Source organism: Danio aesculapii, chromosome 9, assembly GCF_903798145.1.
Source record: "Danio aesculapii chromosome 9, fDanAes4.1, whole genome shotgun sequence".
Taxonomy (NCBI): domain Eukaryota; kingdom Metazoa; phylum Chordata; class Actinopteri; order Cypriniformes; family Danionidae; genus Danio; species Danio aesculapii.
This window is the reverse complement of record NC_079443.1, coordinates 46,760,608-46,773,371: the sequence shown is the minus strand read 5'-3', so window position 1 is coordinate 46,773,371 and position 12,764 is coordinate 46,760,608. Positions and strand designations below refer to the sequence as shown.

General features: G+C 35.6%; 1 protein-coding gene across 4 annotated transcripts in view; it reads right to left on the bottom strand.

The window, feature by feature from the left end:
* The window catches only part of asb1 (ankyrin repeat and SOCS box containing 1), a 106,603-nt gene extending 94,062 nt beyond the window's left edge, over window positions 1-12,541 (bottom strand). For all 4 annotated transcript variants that reach the window (XM_056465886.1, XM_056465888.1, XM_056465889.1 and 1 more), the window contains exons 1-5: window positions 12,381-12,541; window positions 10,980-11,121; window positions 5,918-6,220; window positions 2,525-2,907; window positions 1,024-1,259 (exon numbers count right to left, since the gene is read on the bottom strand). In XM_056465886.1, the coding sequence (XP_056321861.1) occupies window positions 1,129-1,259; window positions 2,525-2,907; window positions 5,918-6,220; window positions 10,980-11,121; window positions 12,381-12,429 (1,008 nt within the window). In that variant the 5' untranslated portion in view covers window positions 12,430-12,541 and the 3' untranslated portion in view covers window positions 1,024-1,128. The remainder of the gene's footprint in view (window positions 1-1,023; window positions 1,260-2,524; window positions 2,908-5,917; window positions 6,221-10,979; window positions 11,122-12,380) is intronic.
* Window positions 12,542-12,764: the final 223 nt, after the last annotated feature.

Sequence of the window (12,764 nt, the reverse complement as noted above, 5' to 3'; positions counted from 1 at the left end):
TATTGTTGTAAAAAGAGATAAACAATACAAAGGGAACAAAATCTTTATGTTTGATTAAATGAAACATGATTTGGGAAGATATTTTGCCTTACATCATTTGTGAGGATATGTTTGCTATAATATGACTGTTAATGAACAGATGCTACTAAGCTGCGCCTGGGGAAAGACACTGAAGTCTTAATGTGATTTTGTTTCTCCTGATAATTCAGGCATTTTTAATCTGCCTACGAGTTCCGCGGTCGTGACCCGTAACACAACTCTCAAATCCAAAATATGACCTTTATAATGCAAAATAGGGGCTCTTTAAGGAAAAGGTAATTTTAACATATTATTTCTGAAAAAAAACATTGGTCTAGAAAAGGCTTCTTGATCTAAGAATTTGTAGATATTTGGACTCTAAGTAAAAAAGCTTTTATTTATTGCAGTGCAGTTGCAGTGCAATTCATTTGTGCATTTTTTTGGAGCATAAAACTGTTCTAGGACCTTCGTCTGATGCTTCTGACATGGAAATTTGACAATGTTTTTTTTGTGTGTGGATGTGTTCTGGGACTCATATTTCATCTAAAAAAATCTTAATTTGTGTTCTGAAGATGAGCAAAGGGTGAGAAATTTATAGCAGAATTAACATGTTTAAGTGAACTAACCCTTTAAAGCTGGTTATGTTAATTAGCATTGCTAACCAATACAAAGTAGCTTTGGTTTGAAAGTGTTGTCTTAGTGAGTTACTTAATAGAAAATTTGCACACGAATATTTGCTAATAACTGCACTATTACTGTAATTTTACTTCTAGTAGGGAAATCGCTCTTGGCATACTGAAAATAAGTGTATGTAAAACAATGGTTACAGGTTTCCAACTTTCTCTAAATATTTTCTGTAGTGTTTCACAGAACACAAAAAGTCAAACTGGTCCAGGGTGAATACATGTAAATGATGTCAGAATTGTCATTTTGGGTGAGCATTCTTTTCACAAATTAATCCATTTCAAGGATTTCCATCAAACTCGATACAAAAAAAAGTGTTACCTTGCCATTACGGATGCTGTTGGTTTCCATTGAAATCATGGTGCAGAGTGAGTGGTCACTAACAACCTTTAATCGACCATCCATACAGGCAGAAGTAGGAGTACATCAGTCATTGTGAAAGATAAATTTGATGATGGTTTCCGGCAGTGGAAGAGATGAGATGCATGACAGATTCTTCTTGCCCAAGATCTTGCGGATTGTAACGCGGCAAAGGTTCAGCAGTCGCTGAGGGTTTCCTGTATTAGAAAGCAATAGTAGTCGGTTAAACACCAAAATGCTTTAGAATCAGACTATAATGTCATGGAGAGAATTATTTCTGAAATACAATACGCCCTCAATTAAGACAACCAACAATTTGGGGCTTTTGAATAAATCCTTTTTTTTTTTTTCTTTTTTTTGCCTTATTACAACCTCAAATCAGAAAAAATTGGGACAGTATGGAAAACGCAAATAAAAAAAAGAAAGTAATGATTTCTAAATTGACTTTGACTTGTATTTCATTTCAGACAATACAACAAACATTATTTAATGTGTTCCACGTGCTTATGTCTATGTCTATATCTATATCTATCTATCTATCTATCTATCTATCTATCTATCTATCTATCTATCTATCTATCTATCTATCTATCTATCTATCTATCTATCTATCTATCTATCTATCTATCTATCTATATATATATATATATATATCAAAATAAACACATATTCCAATTTTGGTTCTTGCAACACATTTCAAAACAGTTGAAACAGTAAAGCATTAACACTTTGTAATGCTGCAGTTTCTTTTCACAACACTTAAAACCGTTCAGGGACTAAAGACACCAAGCGATGAAGTGTTTCAGGTGTAATTTTGTCCCATACTTCTGCAAACAAGTCTTAAAGTGGGCAACAGTACGAGGTCTTCGTTGTTGCATTTTGTGCTTCAAAATGCGCGATATTTTCTCTATTGGAGACAGGTCGGGACTGCAGACAGGCCAGTCAAGTACCTGTATCCTCTTCCTCCGCAGCCACTTCGTATTGTGAGCAGAATGTGGTTTTGCATTGTCTTGTTGAAATATGCATGGGTGTCCCTGGAAAAGAAGGCAGCATATTGTGCTCCATAATCTCTATGTACTATTCAGCATTACAGGTGCCATCACAGAAGTGGAAACTACCTTTGCCAAGGGCTTTGACACAACCCCATACCATGACAGACCCTGGCTTTTAGACTTCACCAGTTTCAAATCACATCATTGAATCAATTTACCTAATTACTAGCCGGAAATTATTTGGGATGTGTTGCAGGTCTGAATAACAGGAAAGGATTTATTTTTACAAATAAAATGAAGTTGACCAGACAAAACATGACATATTTTGTGTTCATGTTGTCTGCAATACAAAAATACAAGTCAAAGTAAATTGGGAAATCATTACTTTCTTTATTTGCGTTTTTCATACTGTCCCAACCTTTCCTGGTTTGGGGTTGTAGAAAGGACATATAAATACCAAGACAACTTACTTCTGGCCTCCTGGAAGACACGAAGAGCTTCGGCGTTGACCTTTAACCGAATCATTGTGTCAGGATCGAGCTCGTCCCAGTGCACTACATGTGGGTCAGCACCATGATCCAGCAGCAAGCTAACAAATACTGGATCACATCCCAGTCTGAGAACCGCATCCAGCATACAGGAGGCCCGGCCCTTGACCAGCACGTCTCTGCTCACGGGGCCATTGAAGTTGTAGTCAGGATTGGCGCCGGCCTTCAGAAGCATCCGGAAGCAGGGGAGATGGTGGCACGCAGCGCTGATGTACAGTGGACAGGCTGCCAGAGTTGTCAAAGTACGAGTGCCGAATATATCCTTCTGCTCCAGTCGGTGGTCTATGTCAACATCAGCATTGAACCTGTGTGTATTTCAGAGCACATACTGGCTAATTAACTTTAAGTTGTGAAACACTGAAATTGTCACGTTTTACAATAAGGTTCTATTAATTAATGTTAGTTTATATATTTACTAACATATACTAAGAACGAAGCATGCTTATACAGTATTTACTATTAAAGGGCACCTAGGTTACCCCTTTTTCTAGATTTAATATAAGTCTTTTGTGTCCCCAGAATGTGTCTGTAAAGTTTCAGCTCAAAATACTCATCAGATTATTTAATATGGCTGTCTGAAGTTTCTGTTTTAAAGCTGGTAAAAGCTTGTTGCTGTTTATGGTACTGGGCCTTTAAGGCTAGTCCTCCCCGCCCACCGTTTACACGTACCTGTCATCATGCCTCAATCGCCACTCTCAGCTGCCTAAGGAAGCAGATCTCATGTAATGTTTGTGAGAAATACAACAGTAAGAACTTTATCAATGAGTATTTGATGCATTTGTTGTGGAGCAACGACGAGTCACACACAATGTCGTTACTAAGTTCACGCATTTATTTTCCATTCATTCACAATTCAAGCTGCGTGTCGCGTTCATGACAACACAAAAAACTTTCCCCAAGACTAATTGTTCCTGTTAATATAAGTAATCGGTGGAGAAATGCATTTAGTTTTGCATTAAATGGGATCATTTTGACCTGCAACATGGAGATCATTGGTGTTTCTAAATCATGCTGCGCTGTGTCTGTTAGATCAGCAGTTCGCATTCGCAACACTGGAGTAGAGAGAGTTATTACCTGCACTTCACACACAAAGTAGGCCTACCTGAAACTTTAAATTAGAAAAGGCTCAATAATACATTGGACAGATCCTCAACGCACTGATTTCTCCCCTTTGTGCTGCTGCGACATGCGCCGCTTTGTAAAATTATTCTCACAGTAAGTTTCTGTTCTCTCATCCTTCCGACTGAGTTTATACTTCCGAGAGGAATACTTTAAGTGTTTCGAATAGTTTGTAAATCCTGGCTCATTGTGGCCAAAGTAGTTGATTATATTAATAAAAGTGAAACTGACGGGTGCATATGGATTGTCATAGAAAATTATTGCTACTCTGAAACTGTGAATACTTCACTGTAATTTATTTATATTAATATTTTATTTAACAGAGCTGTTTGTGCACTGAAGCATATAAGCGGACCTTGTTTTGAACTTCATCAAATATTCTTGTTTATTTTGTAGATGACTGACCAACAAACAATACATAAAAATAACCAACAAATTATACCAAATGAAAATCGCTCCAAAAAGAACATTTTCAGACAAAAAATAATTTTTCAGACATGCTTTCAGTTTCTCCATCTCACTTGTGGCGTGTTTAGACGAGGGAGTTTTTATTAAGTAAAACTGGCCCCAGACAGTTTAGTTTAGTCAACACAATCTTGCAGGAAAATATCAGGCTTTGCTAAAAGGCTGGTTATTTTGCCAACGATTAGGGTCAATAGTGGTAGCCTTTACAGATTTCAAAGAAAAATTGTATTATTAAAAAGGAAACATAAGCTGGATCACAGCAGATCAATGTCATCACGAATGCTCAAATAATGAAGCCTATAGTTTATAGCAAGCATCATGTTTAGTGAGATTGTGCCATCTGTCATATACAGCAGGCCTATAGGTCTGTTATTTTTTTTTACTAAAGAAGATTTATTATTTGAGTTAAGCACTAGAGCTATAGAAACTGTATTATGTTAAAATTATATATATTTATTTAAAAAAAAAAATAAAAATAAAAAAAAAAAACAGCACAGTATCAGGATCGGATCAGTATCGGTCGATAATTTTGGTATCGTGATCGGATCCAAAAAATGGTATCGGTGCATCCTTAATTACAACACCCAATCAGAGTCATAATATCTGCTGAGGTTTTCACCCTTTCATTTTAAAAACTAAATGTTTGCAGCTTGACAGTTATACACTGTCTGAATTAGATCTAAAAAAAAATATATATATATATTACCTGTTTATTTAAATGTCATTACATAAATGATTTTAAAACACTGATAATAAGAATAGCATTTTTCTAGGGAAAGCGCATCTTACATATTTTTCCAGTATTGTAATGCACTACTGTGTTCATATTTGATTTTACTCTTTTCAAGAACCAACTAAAAATAACACTTTCCACATTAACTTTCATGGCCCACAAAAAGTGCAATAGTATTTGAACAAATTGGGGATCTCAAACTGTAAAAAGAAAACATAATTGCATGTTACAAAATACACTTAAATCATAGTAAAAAATTATTTAGCATAAAGTGACTGTTACACTTACACTTCAGTTTGTGACCAATTCAATATGTAAATGTAATATTTATTTATATAGCAGGGTCTCTCCACATCACCATCAGTGTGCTTCATCCACTTGGATGATGCGACAGCAGCTACAGGACAACGGCGCCAGTAGCACCAGCTACTGGTAGTGTAGAGAGACCGTGATACAGCCAATTCCGTGAATGGGGATGATTGGGGGGGCATGATGAGAAAGGGCCGATGGAGCGAATTTGTAACCAGAACATCTGGGTTACACCCCTACTCTTTACGAGAAGTGCCATGGGATTCTGTAATGACCACAGAGAGTCAGGAATTTGGATTAACGTCTCATCTGAAAGACGGCACTCACTGACAGTATACTGTTCCCTTCACTATACTGGGGCATTAGGGCTCACAAAGACTGCAGGTCGAGCCCCTGCTGGCCTCACTAACACCACTTCAAAAAGTGACCTAGTTTTCCCATGTGGTCTCCCATCCAGGCACTGACCAGGCTCAGCCCTGCTTAGCTTCAGTGAGTAACTGGTCTTGGGCAGCAGGGTGATATGGCTGTTGCCATAATAATTGTATATTATTAGAAACTCTACAGTACAGTATGTGTTTTTTGACCTCAGGTGGATGTAAACCGAGTGTACACAACTTTCAAAACAATAAAAAATAGCACAATAGGGGTAACAGAGAAAACAAAGTACATAATTTAATGAGAGATCCCACCTGATCAGTTCCAGCATGATGTCCGCTCGACCGACTTGTGCAGCGTGGTATATGGGTGTGCTTCGGTGATGCCTGCTGCCGTTGGGATCAGCACCGGCTTCCAGAAGGATTTTCACACAGTCCAGATGTCCATTAACCACAGCCATGAACAGAGCCGTCTGATCCTTCACGTCCAACAGGTCCACTTCTGCTCCCTGAGAGATCAGAAAGGCCACACAGTCGCTGCGACCCATCATGGCAGCAATGCGCAGGGGTGTGCAAGGCAGCAAACCACATGACCTGATCAACTTCTGATTAATCCGCCTAGAAAACAATTCAAAGTTACATAAAAAAGCTAACACAATATTATAATGTGAAACAAATCTAACTGATACGATTGAGAGCAAAATGACTGGATGATGGGAGGCATGCTGGCGCAGTGGTTAGCACTGTCGCCTCACAGCAAGAAGGTCGCTGGTTGACATTTCTGTGTGGAGTTTGCATGCTCTCACCGTGTTGGCGTGGGTTTCCTCTGGGTGCTCCAGTGTGCCCCACAGTTCAAAGACATGCACTATAGGTGAATTGGACAAACTAAATTGGCCGTTGTATATGAGTGCATGTGTGATGTGAGTGTACTGGTGCCGGAATAGTTGCCGGTTCATTCCACTGTGGCAAAGGAAAAAAAATTAATGCATAAATTAATAACAGCATTTTTGTGATTTGTGAATCTCGTGATTGACAGGTTATCCCACCCTCATGCCAGTAAACGCATCTTCAGAAAAGGGATTTCATTGAAGAGAATTATGTTTTTTTTGTTTTGTTTTTTTATTATCACTATTATTTTTGCTTTCTATTATTCTGTTATCTTTCTGTTATTTTATTTACCTTTTGTTATGCAAAAGACAAGTAGTGATATTGTTCAATAGTTTTAGGACAACATTATTGAGGGTTTTGATCCACTTCAAATGTTGACTACGGTATACTTTCAAATCCATTTACAATTGAAGTCAGAATTATTAGCCCTCCTGGAATTATTACCCCCCCCCCCTCCCTTTTTTTTTATTCCCAATTTTTGTTTAACAGAAATAAGATTTTTTTTCAACACATTTCTAAACATAATAGTTTTAATAATTCATTTCTAGTAGTAATATTAACTTTAAAATGGTTTAAAAAAATAAAAAACTGCTTTAAAAAAAAAAAAGACTTTCTCCAGAAGAAATAACATTATAGGAAATACGGTGAAAGATTCCTTGCTCTGTTAAAAATCATTTGGGAAATATTCTGAAAAAACAAATATGGAAAGGTGGAATTTGTCTTTTCTTTTTCCCCGAAAAAATCCAAGGTAGGAACTGTACTGAAACAAACATCGTAAACTGCATATAAACTGAGCATAAAAACATCTGAGCTGACTTCTGTGGTAGGAATGGGCCACCTTGAGAACGGGCCCAGTGTTTCTGTGGACAACAATACCAAAGATGCTCTGACCCACTGGGATTCCTATGAGAACTTCAACCAGCGCTGTGAAGACTCCATAGAAGGTGAGTAAATCACATTAATAAAGAAGCTCTTTTATGAGAACCATGCTGATGCTTAGCACTATTCAAACACCACATTTGTTTCAAATCCATTCTTGTGTGGTCTATAAAGATTAAAAGGATCATGATCTCTTGTTCTTGTTTATTTGGAGAAGTTCTGCAAACTGACTTTTACATCACTAAAAAAAAATCTAAATTTATACTTACAGTTGAAGTCAGATTTATTAGCCCTTCTGAACTGTTAGTCCCCTTGTATATTTTTCCCCAGTTTCTGTTTTTTCAGCTCATTTCTAAACATAATAGTTTTAATAACTCATTTCTAATAACTGATTTGTTTTATTAATATTTTACTAGATATTTTTCAAGATACTAGTATTCAGCTTAAACTGACATTTAAAGACTTAAAGACTACAGTATTCCAGGAAAATGTATGCACTGGGCAGATGTTTCTATTATGGTTTGTTCAGTGCTACCAAAGAGCTTAGATTGACCAAGAGGCGACACTTAATAGAACGTTCCATTGCAACAGCAGCGCCCAGCAACAGCCCCGGATTCCACCATTTTGGAGTGAAAGAGATCGGCTGTCCATTGGATCTTATTGCTGTCGCGATGGCAAGCAGCTGCTTTGTTTTTTATTTATTTATCTAAAAAGCGCATTAAAGCTGATATGCAACCCGAAAGACGACACTACAACACTTACAATCACAATCAACAGCACTTTTAATAGTTTATTTTACAGACTTAGAATATGCTGTTGTTCTATTGGAATTTTCATTCCAAAATGGCTGCCGCGCCGTCTAGTGGCTGTTTCCCGAATCGCACTAGAGTGTCGCCTCTTGGTGATTCTAAGCTCTTTGGTGCTACTAACTACACTCAATTAAAAGTAACTAAAGTATGTTCTAAATGTCAGTAAATGACATCATGCTCTAATTAGCATATTGGTCAAGTTGATCAAACACAATTCACTTTATATTTGGATTCTGCATGATTTCAAATTTGATACAGCCCTTTTCCCCAATAAGTTTTCATTTAAAAAAACAATTCTGTGGTCAGACAAATAAAATAGTATGAAATATTAACAAAAACAAGGTCTAGTAACATTATATTTGTTTTTAACATTTTCTCTGCACTGCTATCTCAAGTGTTCTGTTAGATGTTAGTTTTTTTTTCTTTGTGAATTTAATTTTCTCACCCTCTCCACGTCATAGTCAACCCTTAGGTGTCTTATTGGTTGAGCACCTGTCCATCATCATTATGACGGTGTTGGTTCCACTAATCCCCGGACGAGCCGCAAGCATTTAAAGCCCTGACATACCAGTGTGTGGTGTGTGCTCTGCCTCGGCATACCTTTTGTGCTCCACATAATTTGTTTTTGACATGCTTAGGCTGTGTAGTGATTTATTATCTCAGTTAACTGTGGTGATTCGAGTTTACTTGTTAAACTTTGTTGGCTTTAATTAAAATAATTTGATGGTTGTTGTGTGATTCTAAACTGAGCCTGTGACCATCTTGTTAGGTTTGTTTCAGATGGATTTTTGTTAGATCAGTTTGAGTGTTTTGCCGCCTGTGTAATTTTGAGATTTGCAGTTTAATTAGTTTAGTTCGGGTGTCGTGTACACTGAAGATCTCGGTTTTTATTTTCATTATTTCTTTTTGTCGCTTAGTTCAGACTTTAGATTTAAGGATTGTTTTGTTTTGTTAATTTCTCTGATTTGGCTTACACTCATTGTTTTCGTTTAAAGAGAATACTGGTAAATGTTTATTTATTTTTTACCCTTTATTATTATTACATATTGTTTAAACCAGGGGTCACCAATCTCGGTCCTGGAGGGCCGGTGTCCCTGCAGAGTTTAGCTCCAACTTGCCTTAACACACCTGCCTGGATGTTTCAAGTATACCTAGTAAGACCTTGATTAGCTTGTTCAGGTGTGTTTGATTAGAGTTGGAGCTAAAATCAGTAGGGCACCGGCCCTCCAGGAACAAGTTTGGTGACCCCTGGTTTAAACCATTGAGTAAAAAAAGCTTAAATAGAGAATTGATTCCTGCCTCATCCTTGATCTGTCGCACACATTACACCTGTCTCACCTAAATGTTACAGCATCACACTTAAATATCTTAAACTCGTAACACAAATAAAACACAGAATGTTGTCTAAACAAATCATCATACAAATAAGTTAAAGCATGTAAATGTAAAATTAGTTTTTTAAATCCTAAATATATTTGCATTTAGCACACTTTTAACATTTAACACGTTTTTGCAAAACTATTTAAAAATTTTGTTCAGTAAAATTTGGCTTTATGCAGTGCTCAGCATATATAAGTACACCCCTCACAATCTATCTTTTAAATTAATATTTTTAATCTTTTTTTGAGCTATACAATATTTTATTTGTGCATATGTAGTTGAAGTCAGAATTATTAGCCCCCCCTTTGATTTTTTTTTTCTTTTTTTAATATTTCCCAAATTATGTTTAACAGAGCAAAGAAATTTTCACAGTATGTCTGATAATATTTTTTCTTCTTGAGAAAGTCTTATTTGTTTTATTTTTGGCTAGAATGAAAGCAGTTTTAAATTTTTAAACCACCATTTTAAGGTCAAAATTATTAGCCCCTTTAGGTAATTTTATTTTCTTCGATAGTCTACAGAACAAACCATCATTATACAATAACTTGCCTAATTACCCTAACCCGCCTAGTTAACCTAATTAACCTAGTTAAGGCTTTATTATCACTTTAAGCTGTATAGATGTGTCTTGAAAAATATCTAGTCAAATATTATTTACTGTCATCATGGCAAAGATAAAATAAATCAGTTATTAGAAATGAGTTATTAAAACTATTATGTTTAGAAATGTGTTGACAAAAAAAATCCTCTCTCCATTAAACAGAAATTGGGGGGGAAATAAACAGGGGGGCTAATAATTTTGACTTCAATTGTACATTAGATTAGTCAGTACTGAAGCCAAATCTGGAGCTTTTCTAACAAAATAACTTACGATAATGGTCCGAAAACTAGAACACCCAAATTTACATGTTATAGAAAAATATTAAACATAAATGTAAAAAAATTTAGTTGAAATATTTGAATATTTTGCCTGGATTTAATTGTATAATCTTTCAATTTCTACATATGTTTGGTGACTAAAATATTATTTTAATAAATATACCTGTTTAATAAATCTGTTTTGTTTAAATGCACCAAAATACATTGCCTATATTCACTGAGAAATGGAGCAAAATATTCATTTTCAAAATGGGCTGTACTCAATTATGCTGAGCACTGCATATTTTTGGCTTTACATATATAATGTAATGTGACATATATGTAACTTTACCACACACAAAAAATGTAGCACCAACACAAATTTGTAAATGTGAACCATGTTACATGAGCATCACATTACGAAATAAATATATATATAAATGATTAGTTGTTGACCGCTGATGAATCAAAGGACTAAGCCGAAGGAAAATGAATGAATGAATAATTAGTTAATACTTTCAATTGAGTGTGACTTGAATAAATGAATCAGGAGGAAAGCTCACTGTCTGAAGCGGTCTTCTTGTAGGAGGGTTCTGAGAGTGTCCAGATCTCCCAAATGGGCAGCGTTGTGTAGACATGTGTCCTCACTCTGTTCCAGAGGTATGTTACGAAACTGCTTGTAGAGCGGGTAAGTCAGGTTACGACCTATCAGAGAGCCAAATCACATCAGTTAAATAATCAACAAATGACACATATGACATGATGTATGACAGATCATTGAAAAGCTCAGTTTTGTATCTGAACGTGTTTGCTTTAATATATTTTGTTCTCGAATAGAGTTATGTGATAGTTTCTCAATGCCTACTGAAATTAAAACAAACTAATAATACAAAAAAAGTTGATCAATTTATTATTCGTATCCTGCTTATAACCAATAACACAATATATTGTACATATTGTAATATACCAAGCTGTTGGCATCAAAACATATATTGTATCATTGGTTATAAGCAGGTTATGGATTATTCATTGATGATTTGATTAAATTATTTTGTAATATTAGTTTGTGTAATTCATTTTTTATCGAACCAAATGTATATATTCAATTTAATTACATCTATTAATCAAACTCATTTTAGTTTTCAGTATTTTGAGGGATAGTGAGAGTATTCTGACCTACAGTAGCCTCCGATTGGCTATTTCAGCAGATGTGTGATTCTCAAACACACAATCTATTTTTTGTTAAAAAAACAAAACAAATGGGACCTTTGTATTATGTGGCAAGCTTTCATATGCTTGTTTCTTAAGTCATGCTTATTTTTATTATGGTTTGTTGACACTTGATTTATTAAAAGCTGCACCCAATCAGTCTTCCACAAGGCAAGTGGTATAAAACGCACTGATTCTAAACTTGTGTTTTGGGTGATTGGTGGTGGTGATACGTCTTATTTTACTTAAAGATCGTATTTTTGTCCATCAAAAGTTACGTTTAATATTTACATTTTATCCTTGAAATATTAACAAAATAAAAATATAATATAAAATCCCCTAATTATCATGGGCAAAAGTTTACACCCCTTGATTTTTCAATGCTCCACTTTTCGTTCTAAAGCATTTTTTTACCATTTGAAATACATTTTTATGAATCAACAAAATAGCATCGTAAATACAATGACAGAAGAAAAAGAAAACAATTATTATTATTTTGTTCACAGCTAATTTTTACCTTAAGAAAGTGAAATGATCAATTTCAAGTCTCGAATGTAGCCAGTTTGGGACACTTCTTGTTTCAAATGAGTGAATTTGTATATAAATATTAACTTTCCGTTTAACAGTTGTGTCCTGCGCATTTCCTTAGATCAACACTGAACATAATGTCATATAAAACAGCTTTAAACATGTGATCCTTCTGACATTGATGTTTTGAATAACACAGACATTTATTCGGAGGTCTATCGACATACCAGGTGCACCACAGCCTTCAACGGCAACATTTTCACCATCAGTCATCATGTCCTGTTCTTCTACTTCTAAAGTAAAATCTTCTGGTCAAGTGTCAAAGTGTCAAACTGTCAAAAACCACAACTGCGCAATAGTACCGATGCTGTTTTTAGCAGCTGAACGGACTCACGGCTGCGTCACTTGTAAGAGCTTCTCCGATTGGATTATTCTGGCTCAGGCACATCTGATCTTAAAGAGACAGTTACCACACAAAATGAATGAGTTTTTGTTGCTAATTTACTTTAATTTTTAGCTGTAACAGTGGTACTTCGTGATTAAAAAATTGCAAGGCATAAGTTCCAGTACCTTTAGGCACAACAATGCAGACACATTAGCATTAACAATGC